Source organism: Neohortaea acidophila (assembly GCF_010093505.1).
Source record: "Neohortaea acidophila strain CBS 113389 unplaced genomic scaffold BDY17scaffold_4, whole genome shotgun sequence".
NCBI classification, from domain to species: domain Eukaryota; kingdom Fungi; phylum Ascomycota; class Dothideomycetes; order Mycosphaerellales; family Teratosphaeriaceae; genus Neohortaea; species Neohortaea acidophila.
In genome coordinates, this window is record NW_022985513.1 from 981,976 (window position 1) to 1,004,755 (window position 22,780).

At 56.1% G+C, this 22,780-nt stretch overlaps 10 protein-coding genes across 10 annotated transcripts, besides 2 other annotated features; 6 read left to right on the plus strand and 4 right to left on the minus strand.

Annotated features, from left to right (window-relative positions):
- Positions 1 to 246: 246 nt before the first annotated feature.
- On the plus strand, positions 247 to 1,945 carry BDY17DRAFT_309554 (DHS-like NAD/FAD-binding domain-containing protein; the record flags this gene model as incomplete). Its single annotated transcript, XM_033735346.1, has 2 exons — positions 247 to 562; positions 618 to 1,945. 2 exons carry the CDS (start codon positions 247 to 249, stop codon positions 1,943 to 1,945), a joined length of 1,644 nt encoding a protein of 547 aa, XP_033590847.1.
- A 979-nt stretch (positions 1,946 to 2,924) lies between these two features.
- Positions 2,925 to 4,347: a sequence feature (Protein overlapping with rRNA (BDY17DRAFT_345075, KAF2484278.1) was converted to a misc_feature.).
- Positions 4,348 to 5,083: 736 nt separating this feature from the next.
- Positions 5,084 to 5,883: a sequence feature (Protein overlapping with rRNA (BDY17DRAFT_345075, KAF2484278.1) was converted to a misc_feature.).
- Positions 5,884 to 6,078: 195 nt separating this feature from the next.
- BDY17DRAFT_125181 (putative short-chain dehydrogenase) lies at positions 6,079 to 7,531 on the minus strand. The gene is made up of 4 exons (XM_033729352.1): positions 7,258 to 7,531; positions 6,734 to 7,191; positions 6,340 to 6,646; positions 6,079 to 6,281 (listed from the first exon to the last, which is right to left on the minus strand). The coding sequence occupies exons 1-4, from the start codon at positions 7,331 to 7,333 to the stop codon at positions 6,160 to 6,162; spliced, it is 963 nt and encodes a 320-aa protein (XP_033590848.1). The 5' UTR covers positions 7,334 to 7,531; the 3' UTR covers positions 6,079 to 6,159.
- A 695-nt stretch (positions 7,532 to 8,226) lies between these two features.
- Positions 8,227 to 8,919, minus strand: BDY17DRAFT_323149 (uncharacterized protein; the record flags this gene model as incomplete). The annotated part of the gene is made up of 1 exon (XM_033736956.1): positions 8,227 to 8,919. One exon carries the CDS (start codon positions 8,917 to 8,919, stop codon positions 8,227 to 8,229), a length of 693 nt encoding a protein of 230 aa, XP_033590849.1.
- Positions 8,920 to 9,116: 197 nt separating this feature from the next.
- BDY17DRAFT_248194 (vacuolar protein sorting-associated protein 26-domain-containing protein) lies at positions 9,117 to 10,137 on the plus strand (the record flags this gene model as incomplete). The annotated part of the gene is made up of 2 exons (XM_033730887.1): positions 9,117 to 9,336; positions 9,419 to 10,137. 2 exons carry the CDS (start codon positions 9,117 to 9,119, stop codon positions 10,135 to 10,137), a joined length of 939 nt encoding a protein of 312 aa, XP_033590850.1.
- Positions 10,138 to 10,470: 333 nt separating this feature from the next.
- BDY17DRAFT_295351 (2-oxoacid dehydrogenases acyltransferase-domain-containing protein) lies at positions 10,471 to 12,527 on the plus strand. Its single transcript, XM_033733281.1, has one exon. The coding sequence runs from the start codon at positions 10,551 to 10,553 to the stop codon at positions 12,057 to 12,059; it is 1,509 nt and encodes a 502-aa protein (XP_033590851.1). The 5' UTR covers positions 10,471 to 10,550; the 3' UTR covers positions 12,060 to 12,527.
- Positions 12,528 to 12,667: 140 nt separating this feature from the next.
- On the plus strand, positions 12,668 to 14,384 carry BDY17DRAFT_309558 (Aldehyde/histidinol dehydrogenase; the record flags this gene model as incomplete). The annotated part of the gene is made up of 2 exons (XM_033735347.1): positions 12,668 to 12,718; positions 12,774 to 14,384. The coding sequence occupies 2 exons, from the start codon at positions 12,668 to 12,670 to the stop codon at positions 14,382 to 14,384; spliced, it is 1,662 nt and encodes a 553-aa protein (XP_033590852.1).
- A 341-nt stretch (positions 14,385 to 14,725) lies between these two features.
- On the plus strand, positions 14,726 to 15,695 carry BDY17DRAFT_264274 (P-loop containing nucleoside triphosphate hydrolase protein; the record flags this gene model as incomplete). The annotated part of the gene is made up of 2 exons (XM_033731879.1): positions 14,726 to 15,098; positions 15,191 to 15,695. Coding segments are annotated over exons 1-2 (633 nt in total), but the record flags the coding sequence as incomplete, so codon positions are not given.
- BDY17DRAFT_295356 (NUC169 domain-containing protein) lies at positions 15,696 to 18,251 on the minus strand. The gene has a single exon (XM_033733282.1). The coding sequence runs from the start codon at positions 18,213 to 18,215 to the stop codon at positions 15,807 to 15,809; it is 2,409 nt and encodes an 802-aa protein (XP_033590854.1). The 5' UTR covers positions 18,216 to 18,251; the 3' UTR covers positions 15,696 to 15,806.
- Positions 18,252 to 18,397: 146 nt separating this feature from the next.
- On the plus strand, positions 18,398 to 19,183 carry BDY17DRAFT_352810 (uncharacterized protein). The gene is made up of 2 exons (XM_033738224.1): positions 18,398 to 18,850; positions 18,916 to 19,183. The coding sequence occupies exons 1-2, from the start codon at positions 18,439 to 18,441 to the stop codon at positions 18,984 to 18,986; spliced, it is 483 nt and encodes a 160-aa protein (XP_033590855.1). The 5' UTR covers positions 18,398 to 18,438; the 3' UTR covers positions 18,987 to 19,183.
- A 114-nt stretch (positions 19,184 to 19,297) lies between these two features.
- On the minus strand, positions 19,298 to 21,295 carry BDY17DRAFT_248748 (HCO3 transporter family-domain-containing protein; the record flags this gene model as incomplete). The annotated part of the gene is made up of 3 exons (XM_033730932.1): positions 19,298 to 20,437; positions 20,492 to 20,667; positions 20,722 to 21,295. The coding sequence occupies 3 exons, from the start codon at positions 21,293 to 21,295 to the stop codon at positions 19,298 to 19,300; spliced, it is 1,890 nt and encodes a 629-aa protein (XP_033590856.1).
- Between the last annotated feature and the right edge of the window lie 1,485 nt (positions 21,296 to 22,780).

Below are 22,780 nucleotides of genomic sequence, written 5' to 3' on the forward strand. Positions count from 1 at the left end.
CCGCCGTTAGCAATTCATCGTTCGCAAATGTGCTAACGAACGCCCTTCATTCGTTAGCCACCGACCGCACCTTCCAGTTGATTTGTACTGGGACCTTCCAGGACTTTTTTTCCCGCTCGAGCCTTCCTCTTTGGGAAATTCTGGAAACACCTCCCCGAAAAGCATTCTGTCAACAATAACACAAACTTTTTCCTAGCGAGAGCACATCTGACGTGGAAATCGTAGGAAATCATACAGACATCGAGCATGGCAACACCTCCACTGCCACCCCTCTCGCCCACCGTGGCCACCCCGCTCGCGCATAGAAAGCGCAGGCACTCGGAGATGGCTCGTGAGGGTGTGGCGCTGGCGGGCAAGGACCGCGACCTGGGGAAGGAACAAATCTCGATTAACGCGGAAGAGGCGAATGGCAGTGATGAAGAGCAGAACGAAGACTGCGAAGAACCCGGCGACGCGGTCGAAGGTATTGCGAGCGATAGCAACCTAAGCGATGGCGGCGAGGACTATGAGCTGATTCGCGATGTTGTTGACTCTGCCGAACTCGATCCGTGGCAGCGTGATGGTGAGTTTGGATGCTGTATGTTAATCTCTATGGACGACGCTAAACGTTTTACTAGACCTCGACGAGGATATGGAGCTGGACCCAGAAGAGATCTCCAAGATCCGCGCCAGACTATTCGAGATTGGACCGGATCGATTCGTGCCTGAGATGCTGTCAAAGATGAATCCTCTACTACTGGGCACTGCATTTGGCTTGAATCCCCAACTGGAGGCCCGCTTCGGGGACAGTATGTTCTTGGGCTTCCTCGTCTCGGCCATTGTCCGCTTCTACCACAAGCGCCAGAAGCTGCCGCAATACAACACCATCGACGACGTCGCGCGACTACTCCAGCAAAGCAAGAATGTCATGGTCATCACCGGCGCCGGCATCTCCACCTCCCTTGGGATCCCCGACTTCCGCTCCAAGAACACCGGCTTCTACTCCAAATTGATCGATGCAGGCATCTACGAACCCGAAGAGGTCTTCGACATTGAGCGATTCGACGAAGATCCAAGCATCTTCTACCGCCTGGCTCACGGCATCCTCCCGGATGAGACACGCCACTCGCCCACCCACGCCTTCATCCGCCTTCTCCAAGACAAAGGCAAACTGCAGACAAACTACACCCAAAACATCGACAACCTCGAGGAGCGCGCGGGCATTGAGCCCGCCCGCCTCATCCAGTGCCATGGCTCCTTCGCCACCGCTTCATGCCGCAAATGCAAGCACCAAGTCAAAGGCACCGAAATCTTCCCCTACATCCGCGCACAGCAAGTCGCCACTTGCAAGCAGTGTAGCGCAGCGCTAGCAGCCGCCGCGCCACCGCCAAAGAAGAAGAAGAAAGCAAAGCACAACTTCGACACCGACTCCGATGAGAACTCCGACGACGACAACATCCCCACAGCAGGCGTGATGAAGCCCGACATCACCTTCTTCGGCGAACAGCTGCCCAACACCTTCTTCGACCGGCTCGCCGAGACGGACGCTAAGAGCGTCGACCTCGTGCTTGTCATCGGCACTTCGCTCAAGGTGGCGCCCGTGAGCGAGATTCCGAATTACTTGCCGCATCACGTGCCGCATGTTTACATCTCCCGGGAGCCGATTGAGCATGTCAATTTCGATGTGCAGTTGCTGGGGCAGTGCGATGAGGTTGTGTGGGAGCTTTGTCGGAGGGCGGGGTGGGAGTTGAGGCATGAGATGATTCCGGAGGGGTTTGAGGCTGTGGTCGAGGAGGCGGGGATGGAGAAGGGGAGGGGATGTAGGTGGGTTGTTGGGGGAGTGAAAGGCGAGGCGGCTGTTGAGGAGGCGGAGAAGCTTGAAGAGAAGGCGGAGAAGATTGAAGAGGAGGCGGGGAAGATTGTGATGGGTGAGGTGCCGTGGGCGAACGGCGACCCGACTGCTTGATAATTTGAAGCGGGAGTCTGGTAGGGAGTGCATCAGGGCAGCGTTGGCTGGCAGCGTTGGCTTTGGCGTTTGTAACAGCACTGGCATTGGCAAAGCGCTCACTGGTGTTGCATAGAAAAGGCCAGAATAGATTCGGCTCAGCAATGGAACATCCCGTCTGTTGGGTGGATTACTCAAAGGGCTTCCTGCCGTTTGCCATGACGCTTCCGTCGGGACTGTAATGGGATGCAGCCATACCAACGGAAACACGCAGCAAAGAAGCCGATAGAAGGCACTCTGCATTTGGTTTGTAAACGTCGTTGTCTCATCCATCCGTGATGTCTTAACCCACGGCAAACGCTGTTGAAAGGCGGTCAGCAATCAAGGAATGGTGGAAGTACATAAAGAGATGCACTTGCCTCCATCCCTTCCGATATGCTATCAACCCTCAGAATCCACTCCAGCCATCCTCGACACCACTCCACTGAAGGCCAACCACCATGCCAATCACTGTCGTCGAAACGATCCACTACGGTTCCACCGATTCCACCATCGACCTGGTACTCAGCGTCGAGGCAAAGGTAAGAAGAGACTGCAGCCTTCCAATCAATTCCACCAGCTAATCACTCCCACGCAACCAGAGCACGATAGAAGTCGAGCCCAACCTTGAAGCATTCGCAACCCCGAGCACGAAAGTGTTCGCCGCACGCAAGCAGGCTACCATGCCTATCGGAATGATGCTGGAACTCGCACGTTTTGCTCAAGAGCAGTGTGAGCTCCTCTCACGCCTGAAGTTTCCGCCTGCTGAGGCTCGCGGGCTCCTCGACTCGATGGACGAGATCGTGGCGCAGCTTCAACGTGTGGTTGCGGAGTACATCCAACTGATGTCTTAGCTTGGTGGGAGGGGGGAGAAGTGCGTTAGGTGTTGTCGTGCACGGGTTCCGGAGAGGTGGCGATTGATATCGGATGACAGTCGGGCGTATCCAGCAGACCTTCAACGTTATTGTGCCAGCAATTTCTCATTCATGCCCACGATCATCTCGACGAGATCCCAATCTCCTTGCGCGCCGACCCAGTCGCAGACCAGTACTCCCATTCCGCCATGTCCCTCATTTCGACCTCGTCGCAGCCCATGTTGCTCGCACAGGTAGCGGGTGACGGCCGGATTGATTTTGGCAGCAATCTTGTCGGGCCAACAACCGGGCCTCCAGAAATTCGACGCACTGAGGAAATTGATGAACAAGGGCGCACAAGACAGTGAGGCGACATCGCTTGTGGCAACACGACCGCAATGATCGTGAATGTACCCTATCTTCCTCTCAACATTCTTGGTGTGCAATACCTCGTAGAAGTCTTGCACCTGTACATCGCCGGCTGTGGAGTTGGGGGAGTTGTCCGCCCAGGGTTGGGCATTGATGCCGTGGATCTTCTGACTTAATGAGGCAGTGTCTTTCGCCAATTGGAAGCGACGCAGTAGCACAATTTTCCCTCGCGCCTCTCCCAGCGTAGGTACACCTGGCTTCGTCACCCAATCAGTGTCATTGATGTAATGATCATGCAGTCGTTTTGCAAGATCTGCATCCGTCCCCTTCCCAGTTCCCTCTCGCTTCAAGGACATGATGATTGTTTCGCCCGGATGGTGTGCCAGAAAATCCAGAACATCGTTGTAGAGTTCCCGAAACTGCTTCGAGCCGGACAGGGCGACTGGAAAAACGCTGTGCACGACGCTCAATTGATCGGAATCTAGTCTCTCTGGGTGGTCGACCTGTAGCCTGAAATCCAGCCATCGGACCCCATGCTGCAGCTGCTCTCTCAGCGAGACGGCTTGACATCGGACGGAAGGTAAGGCGCGGAAGTACGTTGCACTGTTGTGCGTTCCTGGGATGCTCAGGGCTTGAAGGGGTGTATCGTCCGCGTGCCTTTGCATCCAGCTGGCAAGATCGACTGTTGCGAAGATCACCAGAAGATCCGGCTTGGACTGTGTGCCGAAAAGATCGGATTGTGCATGTCCATTGCAAATGAACCTTTCGACACGCCCGGATGCTGTTGGAATGTCGAGTGAATAGTTGGTATGTTGTGCATCTAGAAATATCAGCCGTAGCCTCTCGCCAGAGCCAATGGCGTGGATAGGTGTCTGGTTGATGTCGAAAGGCCTGATCTGTATAGAAACGTTCCTCGTGACTGGAGAACGGCCGACATGGTTGACAGGTCTTGACGTCTTCCGCTTGACGACATTGATATCTCCATCGTTTGTGCCGCCACATACACCAGGTTTGACACGATCGAGATCGACCAGGGCATTCCGACTCTTTGACCGCTTGGATGGAAGCGGTAGATACTCGATGACGGTGAGTGTCAACTCTCGTGGCGACGCATTGCGAATAGCGAGGGTATCGGGCATTCGCGCCGCTGGTAATAGTGAGCTTCAGAAGAAAAAGTATTCATTACGGAAAAAAGGTCCAGGTGTTACCCGTTGTCTACACTTGCCAGCGAATAGCGCGCATCATCATTGTAAATGTGTGTATTTCAAACACATCGTCGCATCTCGAGGCCCATGGTCAAGGGAGAGGCGGGAGGTCTGTGCGCCACTCGCCTCCACCCCGGTCGCGGCTTCCCAAAAATCAAAGGAAGCCGGGTCGCTCTTTCCAAACGTCAACGGAAGCCGGTCGCTCTTTCCCAAATTGATTTCGACATTCACCACCAATTCCAGTCACGTGTTTAAGCACGTAGGACCATAAGCCGAAGAGAAAAGAGGATCCCGTCCGCTCTCCTGTACTCAAGCTTCGGACTGGTAGATTAGTACTCAGGTGGGTGACCACTGGGGAATCCCTGCTGTCCTACGTGAATTTTTGTCATTTTTTAGTGATTTTTGACGATTTCCTGCGAGCTTCGGGTGATTTTCCACTATCTACCAAGATTTTGTTTGGCTCGGACAAAAGCAATACAGGCCATCACGGGGAAGCGATTCAAATGGCATTGAAGGACATCTTTGCTAAGCGCTGGTCTGTATTAACGAATTCTACTATCTTAACAACAATGTGCCACGATGCTATCGTCAAATCTGTGATAGATCTCAGTCATTCAGAACCACGCGTGAACCTGCTGTTCCTTTCTTTATATACTTTTGCCCAGACATCGCCTGCTCCTTTGCTTGCGTACCTGCTCTGAGCTGGTCTCGCTGGCGGGTCATGCCAGATGAGATCCTTGAGATTGCCTTCCACTACGCGCCCACTATAGCCACGATTAACCCAGTCTGCCTCTGTGGATTGGCTCAAGAGTGCCAACTCTTCGAAGCAACGCATGATAGTATCCATAGGCGTGACTTGCTCTTCGCCATACTCTGCTATGACTTCTGGCGGTACGAGTGCTGTCTCAAGCAGGGCCGGACAAACGGCGTTTATCGTGATGTTGCACGCCGATGCTCCGTTGGCGTTCATACCAAGCGCACGAACCAATCCGATGAGTGCGTGCTTAGAGGCGCAATACTGCGGTGTGGCTGGCAGTGGGTAGATGCCTCCTGCGGAAGCTGTGACCACGATCTTTCCGCCTTCTCGCGTCTTCCCTGCCTCGGGCGAGACGATTGTCATATAGTGAGCAGCAAGCTTAATGCCGTAGTAGACGCCAGAAAGATTTACATCGAACGTTTGCATGTCAGGCTTTCTTGGCGGCTGGTCCACGTTGCGCGAGAGTGTGTAGAAGATGTCATCTCGATCGTCGATTCCAGCATTCAAAGCACAGAAGTCGAGGCGGGACCGCCAGGAGAATGCAGTCGCAAACATCGCTGCTAGGTCTTCCCAAGAAGATACATCTGCTTGTAAGAAGATGGTATTCTGTACTGTGGATTGCGGCGCTTTGACGTCCACCATAACGACGTCCCACCCGGTGCTGACGAGAGAATGGGTGAGCGCGAGGCCAACGCCAGAAGCGGCTCCAGTGACAATGGCAACGCGTCGGACCATCCTGAATAACGATTCAAGGGATTCTGAAAGCAGACAGCGTGGAGCAGAGAGTAGGCCACAACAGATAAACCAAGCGATCGGGAGGAATAACGTTAGGATACTCCTTCCCCTCATGCTCCCCACATTTGCCGGTTGCGCCTCGACACCTCGCCCGACAAATGTGGCTTTTAATCTCGCCCCGCTACTGCCGCAATGATTTGAATCTCCGCACACATCTACAGACAAACTGGGAACAATAGGCCACTGCGGGCGTAGACGACGAGCAGAGCCAGCTCTCTAGAACCTTTCACCGGACAACTGCTCGCTGATCTTCCACAGTCTCTGGGCATCAGCTGGATCCTGTGCATAATTCATGACCTCGTATGGTTGGCAGTTGCGCAGAAACCCGCCCGAATGAGCTCGTGAGATGTCAGCCTTCGAGAAAAGCAATCGAATGGACATGGTTTGCGGACGTACCTTTCAAATTTGGGTCGAAGGCTGCGGCAAGAAGAGTGCTGCAGGCTTGTGGTACGGTCTTCTGGTCGCCGCTGAAGTCTTGCTCTACTCCTCCAAATCGTTCCGTGTTGATGCGGTGTGCTTCCTTGAAGGATGCCGGGCCTTCCTGTGGGAGATGCGAGGCGAGGTTCGTGTCGGGCATACCAGGCTGCAATGCAAACGCAGTGATGCCTTCGGGCTGCAGCTTCTTTGCCAGTTCGACCGTGAACAGCGAATTCGCCGTCTTGGAGCTGGCGTATGCAAGCCACGGATGATACTTGGCACCGTTCTGTGTAATCAAGCAAGGCTTGGTCAGCACTACACTTCACCTCTTACTTACGTCGTGTTGAGCCGACAAGCTCCCAACTGCACTCACATCCCAGGTCAGATCCTCGAAAGGAATCCCGCCCAGCTGGTATCCTGTCGATGCAGTGTTTACAATCGTGGCCGGAGGTGACGCTGCCTTGAGCAATGGCAACAATCTGGCCGTGAACACAAAGTGCGCAAGGTGGTTGACCCCAAACTGACTCTCAATGCCCTGCTTAGTCGTTTTCCACGGCGTTGTCATGATGCCCGCGTTGTTGAACAGCACATCAACGACTTTGGTCTGGGAAGCAATCTTGGCCGCCGCGGCCCGGACTGAATCTAGGTCCATGAGATCCATTGGCACGAATGTCAGCTCCGGCTGGCTGTTCTGGCCTGCGAATTCCCGAATGACGGGATCGATCTTCTCCATGCTCCGACCACACAGAAAGATGGCTTTGGGATTAGCTGCCGCCAGCGACAGCACAGTCTCTCCACCGATGCTACCATGACTGGGTCCAGTGATAACGACTGCATGATGCCGAAGGAGTCAGCGTTGAGGGTTGGATGCAAGAATGAGATACAATTCTTGCATACTAGTCTTGCCATCCACAAGCTCATGGAGTTTCTCGACCACCTCACGGCCTGTGGTGTGTTGAGTGAATCCGCTCATCTTGTCTCTCTGGTGCTTTATTTGAAAGGCTGTCGTGCTAGCGCAGGACGTCTAGATGATCTTGATGAGGACTAACACGGTGCTGTCGTTCTCGAAATGTATGTCGGAGTGCAGCTTGGGGATGCAGATCACCTCAAAGCGCACTTGATCGACGGCTAGGCAACGACTGTGCTGTTCGAGAACGACAACCCCTAAAGCTGTCATCCTCTGCGGCGTGTCTCTGGGAAGTCAAACTAGATTAATGACGTCAAGAAGAAGCTCGACGGAATGTCGTTTGATGGCAACCTTGATGAAGAGGATTGTACGGAGTTACTGGGAGAGGCGGCAGCCGGGCAGTCCCTCCGCTCTCCTGTACTCAAGCTTCAGGATTGGTCGATTAATACTCAAAGTGCCTGTCTAAGCATCGCCCGACCTTGCTTTGGCTGATGTTTGAAGAGCTGTATACGTCTTAAATGCGAACAGAAACAAGGTAGGGCAAAAAGGTCGCCGTGCATTGCGGCTTGAGCAATTCGAGTACCATGACGGGAAGGACCCCGAGGCGGAGGGCTGGGTCAAAATCGTCGACCTAGAGTTTCTACATGGCAAGATTCGCACCATCCTGCCCACAGACTTGGAGCTCTCAGAGGAGCAGCGGGAGGCACTGTTTGGTGATTTCGATCGCGTATTCGCCGCTGAATGTCCTTCCGGGTCCTCAAGGGCGATGTGGGGACTCAGTATGATTTTGGGAACGAAGCGAGAGTAGTGGTCCTGAAACAGATGTAATGCCGCATAGAAGGCTTTGGGGCATATCCCGTATAGGCATGGAGTTATTCAACTTGTATCGTGTGGTATTTGACGTGGATTGGGAGATGCATGGCTGTGTAAGCCTCCGTGTAGTAGTGAGCCTCGAGCCTTCACTCCAAGCGTCGTCGAGTGGCCGAGCCTTGTCCAGTTCCGTGAAGTCCCGAGACAGCATCCGTCACGAGGTTCCGAAGCTCGCTCTGACTCTCCGTCCCTTCGAAATCCTGCCTGGCAGCGAGTTCTTCAATGCGTCTCCGGAATTCCGGGTCGGGTTCACCTCCGACCTCATCGGCATGCATGGTGCCCACGGTGACCTGAACACCATTTGGAAGAGGTGGAGGGGGACGAATGGGGTCCGCTTCGTCCTGCGTAATGGAGCCATTTGTGTCTGAAGGGTGCGTCGATGGGCCGGACGTTTCTGTTGCACTCTGCCGAAGGTATGCCGCTACTTCAGGCTGCTCGTCCTCATCGTCCAGTTTCTCCGCGGCCGTCTGACCATCGGAATTTGTGACATCGGTCCGCACGCCGAGAGCCAGGAGCTCTTTGGCGAAGTCGACGCTCTCCGCATTGAATAGACAAGTTTCGCCGTCTTCATCCGTGAGATTGGGGTCGACGTGAAATTCTTGGATCAATGCGCGCAATAGATCAATGTGGTCGTAGGATGTGGCGGCGTGGAGAAGCGAGTATCCGTGGGCATCTTGTTTTGATGCGAGCTCTGGATGTGCTCGAAGCTGGACCAATACTGATTCTGGCGCGTCGGGGACGAGATTGAGAAGACGGTCTATTGTTGGAGTCTGGTTGGACATGGTGTTGGCGTGGTTGAAAGAGAGGAAATTGATAGCTTGAAAATGATAGTCGAAGCCTGAAGTTCTGAAGTTGATGTCGGCCTCAGGCACCAATATCGACCTCAAGGTTGCCCCGCGACTGCCTACCTTACGTACCTTCACATCCTTCGACCACTTCGACCAGGCCGCGCCATATCCCCGCTCCCCCCTTGACGAAGATGTCGCTGTTCTCCTTCTCCACCCCTCTCGACATCGACATTGTGCTACAAGACACGGATGATCGGCCTACGGTAGACGTGAAACTCGACAAGAACAAGCGGGAGAAATGCCTGCTCTACCTCGATGGCGAGACGGTGAAAGGCGCAGTGACAATCCGACCCAAAGATGGCAAGAGACTGGAGCATACGGGCATCAAAGTGCAGTTCGTCGGTACAATAGGTAAGGCGCATGATGCTGCGTTGCGCATGCAATCACACAATGGGCCAGGCAGCCAGCTAACGTCCCGGCTTGCGCGGCATAGAAATGTACTTTGACCGCAACACCAACCACGAATTCGTCTCGCTCCAGACCGAGCTCGCGAGCCCCGGCGAACTCCAACACCCCGTCACCCTCCCCTTCGCCTTCAAGAACGTGGAGAAGCCATACGAGTCCTACCACGGCATCAACGTCAAGCTGCGCTACTTCCTGCGCGTCACCGTCTCCCGGCGCATGCAAGACGTCGTGCGCGAGAAGGACTTGTGGGTGTACAGCTACCGACAACCGCCGGAGACGAACAGCGTGATCAAGATGGACGTGGGGATCGAGGACTGCCTGCACATTGAATTCGAGTACTCCAAGAGCAAATACCACCTCAAGGATGTCATTGTCGGCCGCATCTACTTCCTGCTGGTGCGGTTGAAGATCCGGCACATGGAGCTGTCGATCATACGGCGGGAGACCACAGGCGCACCGCCGAATCAGTACAATGAGTCGGAGACGTTGGTGCGCTTTGAGATTATGGACGGCTCGCCGAGTCGGGGGGAGACGATTCCGATCCGCTTGTTCCTGGGTGGGTTTGATCTCACACCGACCTTTAGGGATGTCAACAAGAAGTTCAGCACGCGGTATTACTTGAGTTTGGTGTTGATTGACGAGGACGCGCGGCGGTACTTCAAGCAGTCGGAGATTGTACTTTTCCGGCAAGCGCCGGAGAACTCGGAGTTGGCGATGCGGCAGGCGAAGGAGGTGCAGCAGAGTTAGAGAAGGAAAAGAGAACGCTGTTACGCTGGAGCCATTCGAGACGAGTTCTCCATATGAGAGAATGCTTTGGAGGAGACGTGTGAGAGAGTTGTTTGAGCATGGCATAGCGTGGCGCTACATGGGTATTTAGAACCAGCAAAATGGTCCTCTCACGACACTGGAGCTCCTTCCTTGCCACAATATGCTCACCGCATTGAAAAGATTGATGTTCACGCCTGAGGTTTGCTATCGAAAGTCGACAGCCTGAGGCAGCATCGCAATGGCAGCGCCTACACTCGGCTTTGAGCTCCACCTCGGCTTTGGCATGGGCGAGCAGCTAGCCAAACATCACCTGTGACTTTTTATTATCTGACCTTCGCAGGGGACTCCAACAATTTCTGCGCGTCTTCCATCCGACGCTCACTCCCATCACAATGGCTCTCCCACGATCGTCTGGCCTCCGCGCCCTCCGCCTGCAATCCTCCCTCCTCCGCAAACAACAGCCCGTCACCAACCCCTCCCGACTCCCCCTCTTCACACCCTACCGTCAATTCCACCAATCCCGCACCCTCGACGCCGTGAAACCGTTTCTCCTCGCCGACATCGGCGAGGGCATCACGGAGTGCCAGCTGATCCAATGGTTCGTGCAGCCGGGGGCGCGCGTCGAGCAGTTCGACAAGATCTGCGAGGTGCAGTCCGACAAGGCTTCGGTGGAGATTACGAGTCCGTTCGACGGGGTGATTAAGAAGCTGCACTACGAGCCGGACGATATGGCGATTACGGGCAAGCCGTTGGTGGATATTGATATTGATTTGGAGGAGATTAGCGAGGCGGATGCGCAGAAGTTGGGGGATGTTGGCGGGGAGGGCGAGAAGGCGGAGGGCAAGGAGGCCGCGAAGGAGCAAGATGTTGCGGATGATGCGAAGGAGACGGAGGCTTCTGCCAGTCAGTCGGGTGAGGCTTCGGTGCCGCCGCCTTCGGGCTCATCACCGGATGCCCAAGCCTCGCAGCCTTCGAGGCCGTCTTCCAAGGGCGACAAGGGCGCGCTCGCTACGCCTGCGGTACGGCGGATAACGCGGGAGCACAATGTCAAAATTGAGGATATACAAGGCAGCGGCAAAGACGGCAGGGTGCTGAAGGAAGACGTGCAGCGACATGTGTCGGGCCAAAGCCAGCAGCAATCACAACCCCAGCAACCATCCACCTCAGCACCGGCGCCACCCCCGGCAGCTACACGGGAAGACAAGAAGGTCTCCTTGACACCTGTGCAGTCACAAATGTTCAAGGCGATGACGAAGTCGCTCAACATTCCCCACTTCCTCTACACCACCACCGGCGACATGACCGCCATCTCCGCCATGCGTGGCAAGTTGAATGCGAAAGGTCCGGAGCAGAAAGTGACACATCTGGCCTTCGTCCTTAAAGCCCTGAGCTTAGCCCTTCGACACCACCCGCTCCTTAACGCCCAGCTTATCGTCAAAGACGGGCAGAAACCCGAACTCACCCATAAGGGCTCGCACAACTTCGGCATCGCCATCGACTCACCCTCCGGCCTGCTAGTCCCCGTACTGAAGAACGTGCAAGACCTCAGCATCACGGAGATCGCAGCCAACCTGCGCTCGCTAGGCGAGAAGGCGCGAAGCAACAAGCTGGCGCCGGGCGACTTCAGCGGCGCCACGTTCACCGTCTCCAACATTGGCTCCGTGGGCGGCGGCGTGGTGGCGCCGGTGATTTCGGAGCCGCAAGTGGCCATTATGGCGATTGGGCGCAGCAAGTTTGTGCCGGCGTTTGACGAGAACGACGAGCTGATCAAGAAGGAGGAGCTGACGTTCAACTGGAGCGCGGACCATCGCGTGGTGGACGGGGCGGAGTGCGCGCGGTGCGCCGAGCGGGTGAGGGGCTATCTGGAGGATCCGGCGGGATTGATTGTTGCGATGCGATGAGAGGATGGGGATTGTTAATTGTTTGCAGTGCATTTCAAGGCGAGGCGCATCTTGCATGTTTCTATGGGATGAAGGATGAGGTTAGACAAACTTGAATGCAAGAGGCTTGAAGCCATTGGATCGCCGTCAGATCCCGCCAGCTGCCCCGCAGATTGGCCCTTCTCCGGAGTTTCATTGAAATATTTGGCGGATGCTGGAGCGAATTCGAGCGTTGTGACGCCGGAGATGCGCCATCTGGCCTCAGGCGTCCATATCACCCCGCTTAGGTTTACATCTGTCAGAGGTAGACTGGATGGCCCTTCTCGACAATGTCGACTTCACAATTTGGCGAGTCGTAGACCGAGTTGAAGAAATTGTTATTCGCGAGATGTGCCGGCCGGGCTTGAGAGCTTCCTAATGAGGCTGCTGAACCCCACCACCAACACCGCGTCTAGCCGCGCCAGCTGCCTGGAAATATCTTAACCACACTCCGACCATTCCTTTCGTACTCTCCACATGTTATGGCTTCCAGAGGCCTGCAATCTTGTCTATCTCCGTTGACCTTCCTTTCCAAAGCATTCTCATCCGCCAGTGTTATCTCATATAGCTTCCGAGCGCCTCGAAACACCATGGCTACTCTCGCGACCTTCCGCATCCCGGAAGTCAACAATGAGCCCAATGTGAGTCTTCCGTCTTGCCTGACCAACATCGAACTCACACTGACCCACCCCACAGGTCCTCTACGCAAAAGACTCGCCGGAGCGTCAAAAGCTCACGGCCGCCGTGCAGGCCCTCAAGAAACAGGCGCCCCTCAACATCCCCATCGTCGTGGGTGGGAAAGAGCTGAAGACGGAAAAGACCTCGCATCAACCCATCCCCTCCTCCCACAAAGACACCCTGGCCACATGGTCCCACGCCTCTACCTCCCACATCTCGCAGGCCATCGATGCCGCCCTCGCCGCCAAGCCTGCATGGGAGCAGCTGCCCTTTGCCGACCGTGCGGCCATCTTCCTCAAGGCCGCCGACCTCATTAGCGGCAAATACCGCTATGAGATCTGCGCATCCACCATGTTGGGCCAGGGCAAGAATGCAACGCAGGCGGAGATTGATGCTGCGGCGGAGACGTGCGACTTTTTGCGCTTCGGCGTCAAGTATGCTCAGGACTTGTACGCGCAGCAGCCTACGCACAACTCCCCTGGCGTGTGGAATCGCCTGGAGTACCGACCACTCGAGGGCTTTGTGTATGCCATCACTCCATTCAACTTCACCGCCATTGCCGCCAATCTGCCCGCCGCGCCCGCGCTGATGGGCAACGTGGTGGTGTGGAAGCCTTCGCCTTCGGCCATGGCCTCCAACTGGTTGATTTACAACATTCTATTGGAGGCTGGTCTCCCCGCGAACGTCATCCAGTTTGTGCCCGGTGACCCAGTCGAGATCACCAAGACGGTCCTGGCACATCGCGAGTTCGCGGCCTTGCACTATACCGGATCGACCGCCGTTTTCCGACAATTGTATGGACAAATTGGTGCGGCGACGGGTGAGGGCAGGTACCGAGGCTACCCTCGCATTGTCGGCGAGACGGGCGGCAAGAACTTCCACGTCGTCCATTCGAGCGCGAACGTAGAGAACGTGGTGATCAACACTGTCCGCGGCGCATTTGAATACCAAGGGCAGAAGTGCAGCGCGACCAGCCGAGCATACTTCCCCAAGAGCCTCTGGCCGCAACTCAAAGCCGGACTCGTAGAGGAAGTGAAGAAGCTGAAAATCGGGCCGCCAGAGGAGTACGACGCCTTCGTCGGCCCCGTCATCCATCAGCAATCCTTCGACAAGCTTTCAAAGGCCATTGACGACGCCAAAAACGACGCCGACCTCGAGCTCGTCGTCGGCGGCTCCTACGACGGCAGCAAGGGCTTCTACATCCACCCGACCATCTACACCACCACCAACCCCAACCACCCCCTCCTCGACAAGGAATACTTCGGCCCCATCCTGTGCATCTACCTCTACGACGACACCACCGCCAACCCGACGCAGGCCTTCGTCGACGTGTGCAAACTCTGCGATGCTACATCCGAGTACGCGCTCACGGGTGCAGTCTTCGCACAGGACCGCGACGCGCTGCGGTACGCCGAGGAGGCGCTGCGCAACGCCGCCGGCAACTTCTACGTCAACACCAAGTCGACCGGCTCGATTGTGGGGCAGCAGCCGTTTGGCGGGGCGCGCGCGAGTGGCACGAACGACAAGGCGGGCTCGCCGAACTTGCTGGCGAGGTTTGTGTCGATGCGGTCGATCAAGGAGGATTTTGTGGGGAACAAAGAGGTGTTGTATCCCAGCAATTTGGTGTAGGCATTCGTGCGATTGGAAAAGCTTGTGAGGGCGTTGGATCGGGCCCGGTTAGCATGATAGACTTCCCTTTAATGCAAGGAGAATAGCAGCGCGGTGTATGCAGTACAGCCTTCCGCCTTGGTTGGCCGTGCTTCAACCCCCACACATTTTCAAACGCCGACAGATCCCCCCTCCTCCCAACGTCACCTCTGCCGCAACGAATGGGATCGCTTGCCGTGCGCGGCGACGGGAAAGCAGGATCTTGTAACGACCCCTGCGTCGTGAAGGCAATCACTTCGGCAGGCGGGTTGGTGCGCTTTGGCCATTCTCCGACATTGCCATGAGGCCGGCGTCGGCATGGTAATGGTGGGAACACAATCCCGGTACGCGGGTCTGGAGAATGTCGGGGTTTGGTGGGTTTGGCTCTTCTTTCCTCCTCTCCCTACCAGTCATTCATTTCTCTTTCTCTCTTTGCTCTTTCATCGCTTACCCCGGCGTCGCATGATGTGTATACGAAGGAGATAGTCCAGCAGCACACTCACCTGCCATCTCCCCCCTCCTCCCCTACCCCACCACCCTCGAAAACCTTCACGCGCGCATGCCAAAATGACGACAGCCACCCCAATGCCTCCCAAACACATCTGGGTCATCACCGGCCCCGCAGGCTGCGGCAAGACCTCCGTAGCCGAAGCCCTGCACGCCACCTTCAACATGCCGTATCTCGAAGGCGACACGGTGCGTGAGACACCCCACCGCACCGCACTTGCACCCCGCTCCCTCCCCTTCACCAAACCCCCATCTTGCTAACGATGGAAATGGCGTGGCAGTTCCACTCGCCCGCCAACGTGCAGAAAATGGCAAACGGCGAACCCCTCACCGACGCCGATAGATGGGACTGGCTGATTACGCTGCGCGAAGCGGCCGTGGCTGCCCTGCTCTCCTCCCCCTCCTCCCCCTCTACTACGAACGGCACCAACTCCTCCAGCACGACGGCAAGCGCAAACAACGTCGTGGTAACGTGCTCCGCGCTCAAACGCAAATACCGCGACGTCCTGCGCATCGCCGCGTACCCTTACACCCAGCAACAGCAGCACACGCCGCCGATTCGCGTGCACTTCATCTTCCTTGGAACGTCGGAGGCTATCCTCATGGACCGCGTGCGCGCGCGGCAGAATCATTACATGAAGGACTACATGGTGCATAGCCAGGTGGAGAGTTTGGAGGCGCCGATGGAGGACGAGCGGGATGTGTTGAGCGTGGATGCCAGCGGGACGAGTGTGGAAGTCAAGAGGCTGGCGGAGGGGGTTGTGAGGGGGGTGTTGGAGCGAGAGGAGGGGGTGGAAGCGCGGTGACGGTGCGGTCCAGATATTCCCGATTCGATTTGTGTTATACTACGATAGAGTAGCCTTACTGTTACCCTGTACGACGACTCACGCACCCCCCTCACATCCACAAGCGAATCGTCCCGTCTGCGCCGGCGCTCACACACCACGCTTCCCTAGGATGCCACTCGACGTCCAACACGCCCAATTCGCCCCTCACCTTGTGTCCCTTCAACACCTTCAGCGGGACAACAGTCGCATTCTCCAACCCATCGCCCACCACCTTGCCATGGAACACCTGCACAGTGCCATCATCACTACTATCCGCAAATAGCGGCAGCGTAGGATGGAACTTGACAGCGCGGATAGCCTTGGAATGGTAGCGTAGCGTCTTGTACGGCGTGGAGCCGAGATCGAGATCGTGCCACAGGAGGCGCTTGTCGTACGATGACACCAGCAAATTGGAGCCGAGCGGGTGCAGCGACAGGGACGAAATCCAGCGCGCGCCGGGCTGCAGTTCCTTTTCCAGTTTCTGCTGTTGCAGATCGTAGATGCGGATGCGTTGGCGCGTGGCGACGAAGAAGTGGGGCTTGGTGGGGTGGAAGGAGACGCTTTGTGCGAGGCCCTTGAGCTTCTTGAAGGGGTGCTGTGTTTGGTGTTTGGAGAGAGTGTGGATGGCGATGGCGGTGGAGGTGTGGGTGGATGTCCCAGGGCACACGGTGGAAAAGTAGTCGCCGCGGCGGTGCCACACTAGGGTTTTTGCGGTGCTTCGGAGGGTGAGGGTGAGGAGGATACCTCTGTCTTGTTGGGATGTCGGAGGACGGCTCCAGGCTGCTGATGGTGTCTTGTCTTTACCATCAGCCGTCTTGGAGGGGTTCGAAGCTGCGTGTCCGAAGCCTGCGTCAAGTACTTCCCGACTTTGCGACTCCAGCTCGGGGTTGCTCAGCTCGCCTTGAGGGAGGATGAAGTATACGGTCTCGCCGCAGCAAGCGGCCAAGATGCATGCGTCGTGACCAGGGCGCCAGCTCACAACGTTTACGGCCTCGTCCGAAGCTAGGCGTATCCTCCATAGTTGTCTTCCAGTCAGCAACTCCCATACTCTGACCGTCCCGTCATCGCCTCCAGAAGCAGCGTATCGTCCTTCCGGATCGATGGCCACACTTCGAACTCGTCCTTCATGTCCTCGATAGATGGCCGCACAAAAGCTGGGGAATGGTCTCAATTCGTTTGGATCCGGCAGCTTGGGTAGTAAACTTTCTGGATCGATGTTCAATTTGCTCCTCCTCACGCGCGGCGCAAGGTACAAGTCGAGGCAGCGCTCAAACTTCTCCATGACAAACTTGGCGTACCCGGGCACTTTTCGTAGAGCGGAGTGATCCTCTGGCAAGAAAGCGGTATCACGGTCTTCCTCATCCTGCTTTTCCCACTCTTCGCGTTCACGCTTGTCGGGAAGGTATTCCGGAGGAGGATGGTAGCTCTCTTCGTAGCCCGGCGGTGGAAGTTTGGGTGCGGGAATGTTCATGACATGGTCTGGCCTCGGCACCTCGTTCGACCAGATGTCGTAAGAAGCGTATTCTTGCTGTTGCTCTTCCCGCTCCCGATCTTCTTCAGTCCGCTCACGGAACGGCTTTATCCTGCCTTCTTTGATGGCCTTGACCATCTTCATCACGCGCTTGTGCTCATGCATGGAAGGGACGAAGCGACGCTTAGGCTCTGGGGCGGCGGAGAGAGGCATGGTCATCTCCATCCCTTTGCCGGTAAAGTATTCCACCATATCAGGGTACGGATCATAGCCATCTCCCGGTGCTTCGTTGCGCGTCAACTTCTTCAACACCTCGAGTTCTTCACTGCTGAGTTGTAATGGCTTGCCGGTGCTGGGATCGGTAAGACCCGTCCAGCCTTCGGGAATGTCAATGCTGTCAAGCAGCGAGTCCAATGCTTCGCCCTTGGCGGGACGAGCGATTCGCCGGCCATTGATGTCGTATCCGATGTGTGGGAACTCGTCGTAGTACGAGAGGGGGATATTCCCAATGGTGTTGGTAGTCTCGGGCGCCGAATCGTCGGAGTCGTAATTCGGCTCAATCTCGTTGTAGATGTAGCGGGGATTGCCATTGGCGTCTTCGGCGATTCTGTAGCTGACATTTATTTCTGGCTTTTCCAGTCCATACTCCAAGCGTCTGACTGGCGTTTCCGGGGACAAGGTAGCAACTTCGACGGCCGTCTCGCTTCCCATGAGTTGATGAGGTGGAGTGGTCGCTCGTTTCCCAGATTTCCCATTCACAGGTTTCGCGGCCTCCTCGTCCGACGACGGAATCTCGTCACTATCGAGCTCCTCTCCTTCGTCTTGCGACGCTATTCCATCAAAGTCATCCTCATCGTCGTCCTCTTCGCTGATATCGTCTTCGCTCTCGCCCTCCTCTTCAAAGGCGTCGTCAATGTCTCCATTTTCCAGCACATCTTCCTCTTCCTCTGGGTCAGGCCGAGGAACCTCGACCACCTTTCTCTTCTGTCCCGCCCTCTGCGACACCATTTTGAAATTGGGAAGAAGTTAATACAGAACGACGTTGGATTGAAATGGGCAGGAATTCATAGTTGCTCTGAAATTTTGATTAGACTTTGCGGCCACGGCCCGCCAAAAGTCTTGATGCCTAAGGCACTCAAGAACCTTCAATCAACCACTGTCCACCTTCACTGAACCGCAGCTCATCTATACCTCCGTCTCCTTCCACCGGCCCATACTTCACAAAGCAAACATGTCCGCCGACAACGACGGCGACAGCCAAATGCTCTCCTCCCCCTCCGACTCCGAAACCCAAACCCCCACCAGCCAATCGCAATCCCTAGCCAACTCCACCCTCCTCTCACCCCCCGAACTACACAACCGCCTGGCCGCCGCGCCCGGCGCAAACGCAAACGGCAAACGCCCCATCAACACCATCAGCAACGGCACCGACGACGCAGACGACTTGCTTGCTTCCGGTCCTTCGGCGGCAGCGGCGGGCGGGAAGGCGAGGCCGGAGTATGCGGCGCGCACGCATGAGCGCAGCGGGTATACGTGGAGTCGCGAGGAGGATGCGCCGGGGCATGCGTGGTTGAGTAAGAAGGCGTTGGATGAGTATCATCGGGCGGCGGATGTGCTTGTGCATCGGGATTTGATGGTGAAGGGTGGGTTCATTTCTCTTTCTGCTGCTGTGCATTGAGTTGGTTGCTGATTGTCATTGCTTTTGTAGGCCGCTACGGAGATCCGTTTGAGATGGCGGAGAGGGAGCAGGCTCTTGCCAATAGCTTGAAGCAGAAGTGATGTGTGTGTTTTGCGACGAGCGGACGGACGACTCCATGACGAAGTATATTTAGCGATTGCATTTGGGTCTGGCGTTTGATTGCGATGGATTACTGCAGCGGGTCAAGAGGAGACTACGCACGCAATGAAAGCAAGTGTGATCGTGGCACAATGCAAAGCTTGAGTCGTTATATCAAGCAATTAGCTGGGAAAATAAAGATCCTCGAGCGCCGTATGTGTGATGCGCCATCTAATATGTGTCCATGCCACCACGCAATGCATCAACGCAACATCAACCCCCCTCATTCATCGCCACCACCAAACAAAAAGCTCTAATCATGCCCCGTCCACTCAGTAGGCTGCACGCCATCCGAAAGCCTCCTCTTCTCCCGCTCCTCCTCAATCTTCCGCTCCTCCTCATCCTTAAACACCTCCCGACTCCGCATGCTGCCCGTCGTCCCGCTCAAATACCCACTACTCAACCCCTGCTCGCCATCCGCATTCTCGCGCCTGCGCTTCTCCTCCGCAAGCCGCACTTCGGGCAGCGTAGGTTGGCCGCCCATGGAGGCGAGCACGACGTCTGCGTCAGCAGTCGGGGCGTCGAGGATAAGCAGTTCTTCTTCGGTGAAGACGCGCGGCATCACGAGCCAGCGCAACGGGATGAGGGAGATGATGATGACGGGGAAGCCGATGGCGGCGATGGTCTGCGAGATGGCGACGCTGGAGAGCACGCCGGCGAGCTGGAAAGCAATGTACAGCCAGATGCGGCTGGGCTTGAGGCGCAGGCGCGGCTCGTCGGGGTCGATGAATTTGCGCTCGCGCCAGGTGAATAGGGCGTTGGCGATGATTGGGCTGGAGCCCACGGAGCCCCAGCCTACGACGAAGAAGACGCCGGCGAAGAGGGAGCGCGGCATGGTGTGCAGCACGTCCAGGAGGGGGCCGGTCATCGTGCCGATGAGGGCGAGAGCCATGAGCCAGTGCGAGACTCGCTGCTCTTTGACCTCGATGGCTTCGATTTTCTTCCTGTTGTGCTGGTGAAATTCCGCATCGGGCTCGTCGTCCTTTTCTTTTGTCACTTTCAAGACGTCTTGGTATTCCGTGCAGGCGTCGGTGTGCACTGGTGCTTGAGGGACTAGACCGTTTGGCAGCGGAATGCCCACAATACCGCCGATGAAGCAGGTGCAGCCGAGGAGGAAGAAGTCCCAGTGAAAGCCGGCGGGCTTAGTCAAGGGGAATTTGCGGGCTTGGGCGGTCAGAGAGCTGACGTTGTGATCGTAGTAGAAGAGGAGAGTCAAAAGGATGCCCATGGGAAGGGCCACAAAGACCCATTTTACCGGGAGAGTCCAGAATGGGATGAGCCAGGGGCGGTCTTGGGTTGGGTAGAAGGCCCTTGTGTGCGGAACCCGATACTGGTGCGTTTCTGCGAGGCGCCCCGGGATATGGGAGAAGCCCACCCACCATAATGTGGCAATCTGGTGTGAACGTGTTAGTCAGTTCGGATGGTAGGATGAATAATGCGTCCTTACCGGATAGGCAAAATCTGAGATGGATTTGCGCATCCACGGCTTGAGGAAGGTTGTAGATCCGACCATTTCCAGCCGGTAGACCGTGAACCAGTAGACCAAAGCGATGACGCAGGCCAGATAGCCCCCGGATCGATTATGATCATCGAAAGCAGCGACCAGTTCTTCGACTCCCTTGACTGTACACAATGGATCAGTATGGGTCCATGGAAGATATGCCGAACTTTACACACTCATATAAATAATCCCCACGTAGAGGCCAAATGATGTGCTGGAGAAGTCGGTGATGTAGCGCATGTAATCACAGAGGTTGAAGATCGCAGCCGCCCAATGGGTGATGGCAGCCCAGATGGAGACCCAGCAGATGAGAGGCCCGTACAGGTGTATGATGCCTTGGTCGCGGGCAATGTCGTAGATGGTGTAGTTGAACAACGAGATCAGACCGGTGATGCCGACCACAGTCAGCGGTTGACAGGAGAGGGTGGAGAAGACCACGGCAGCAAGGGCCGAAGAAAACAGGGCTTCATTGATGCCGAAGAAGTTGTCGGTGCGTCGGGACATGTCCAAGGTGAATGCCAATGCTGGGAGCAGATTGACGAAGAAGATCCGAACGGTGCCGGCAAAGGTGCGGTAGTTGAGGCCGTCGACCACATCGGACCAGTAGAAGGGTAGTCTTCTTCGGACATCGTAGTACATCCCTCGGAATGGGCGGAGGGGCCGCCACTGTTTCCATCCTACCTGGTTGTCCCAGGTGTAGGGATCATTGGCGTAGTCCACCTGGGGTGGATTTGCTGTTGGCAGCTTCATCGTGTATTGTTGTATCGTCTATGTGTATCGAGTTCGTGAGTCAAATGCGTCGAGGAACTAAAGTAAACGCCGATGCCGAGGAGGCGAACGAGAACGACAGAACGAATTATTGCCGGACGGATTTCTGTGTCTGCGAGTCGCCACGCATCGGGTCCAGCGGCGCGTAGCCTGAGATGGAAGAGGGTGGAGGGTGATGAGGAGACGAGAGGAGGAGAGGGAAGTAGGTAGAGAAGAAGGCAGAGGCTAGAGGAGAGAGGGAGGTGATGGTCAAAAAAACAACCAATGCTCCCAGCTTCCTCCCTCCACATATACTGCCCCAGAGTGGCACTGATTGAGGCTAAGATTCACAGACGTCACGGGCGTCGGCGAGAACTGCCCGGGGAGACTTTCTCGGCAGGAAAAGTCTATTGTGTTGAGAGTTTCGACATCGGAAACGCCTTCATGCCATCTTGCCCGTGCTTCCTCGCCCAGAGACGCCGAGATCACGCTTTTTAACTGGTACTGTGGTTTGTGTAATCTTCACCGACTATCCTGATGGAATGATTCGCGCATCTCCCACATCAATCGCGCACGAAGGAAGAACATCTCTGGCCTCAATGTCGCACGTGAAAGTGACGCCATCGCGTCTGCCTCGGGCATGGCGAAGTTCCCTGTTTACCCTTTACTCTTATCGCCAAGCCGTGCGTGCTGCTCAGCCAATAGCCGCCGCTAGGAAACTGCCCGAGCAGACTTCCGCTGCCTCCCTCACTTCACTTCCACTTTGCCGCCACTCTTTCCGTAATTGCCTCACTATGAAGGCGTGCACCGGCGACAATATGCTTACTACTTTGGCCGTATTGATCGATGACCTCTCCGGCCGGATCCTCACTTCGCGTGCACCTCCGTTTCATTCCGTGTCGATGCTTCCTGGGCTCAGAAATCCCGCACGTGGCGTCATGGACTCTGGCTGAGGCTTGACCTCACTTGCTCCGCATCCTTACAACCTCATGCTGTAGATCTGCGATTCACCCACCAAAGGGTGTCCCATCTACGCAATGGCAGTGCATCCTCACTCGTGACTTTCGATCGCTTACGCGGTGCTTTTCACGTGCCGCTTCCCAACTTGCCCTTAGAAGCTCACACATCTCAGATACCACATGGACGTCAAGAGTGCGCGAAACGGTGATGCCTACCGATGTCGACAGTGTTAAGGGACCCTCAGGAATAATCCCAATCCCGTCACGACAGAGCAACAATGTCCTCCACGTCCCCACTCCTATCCTTCCGGCTCCTCTTCGGCCGCCGGCATGTGACTTCAACGTCGACAGATAATACAACTCAACCCTGCCGCCATCACATGCGCGCTCGTCGGTCAACGCTGCAAAGCTGCCAATCACGTCCGCAACAGAAAGCCATCGGAAAGGTCGCGCGTTCGAGACCTTTTGTGCTAATTGTCGATGCGCAGGTCCATTCTGCGACGAAGTGAATCCAGCTGGGGAAGAGGTC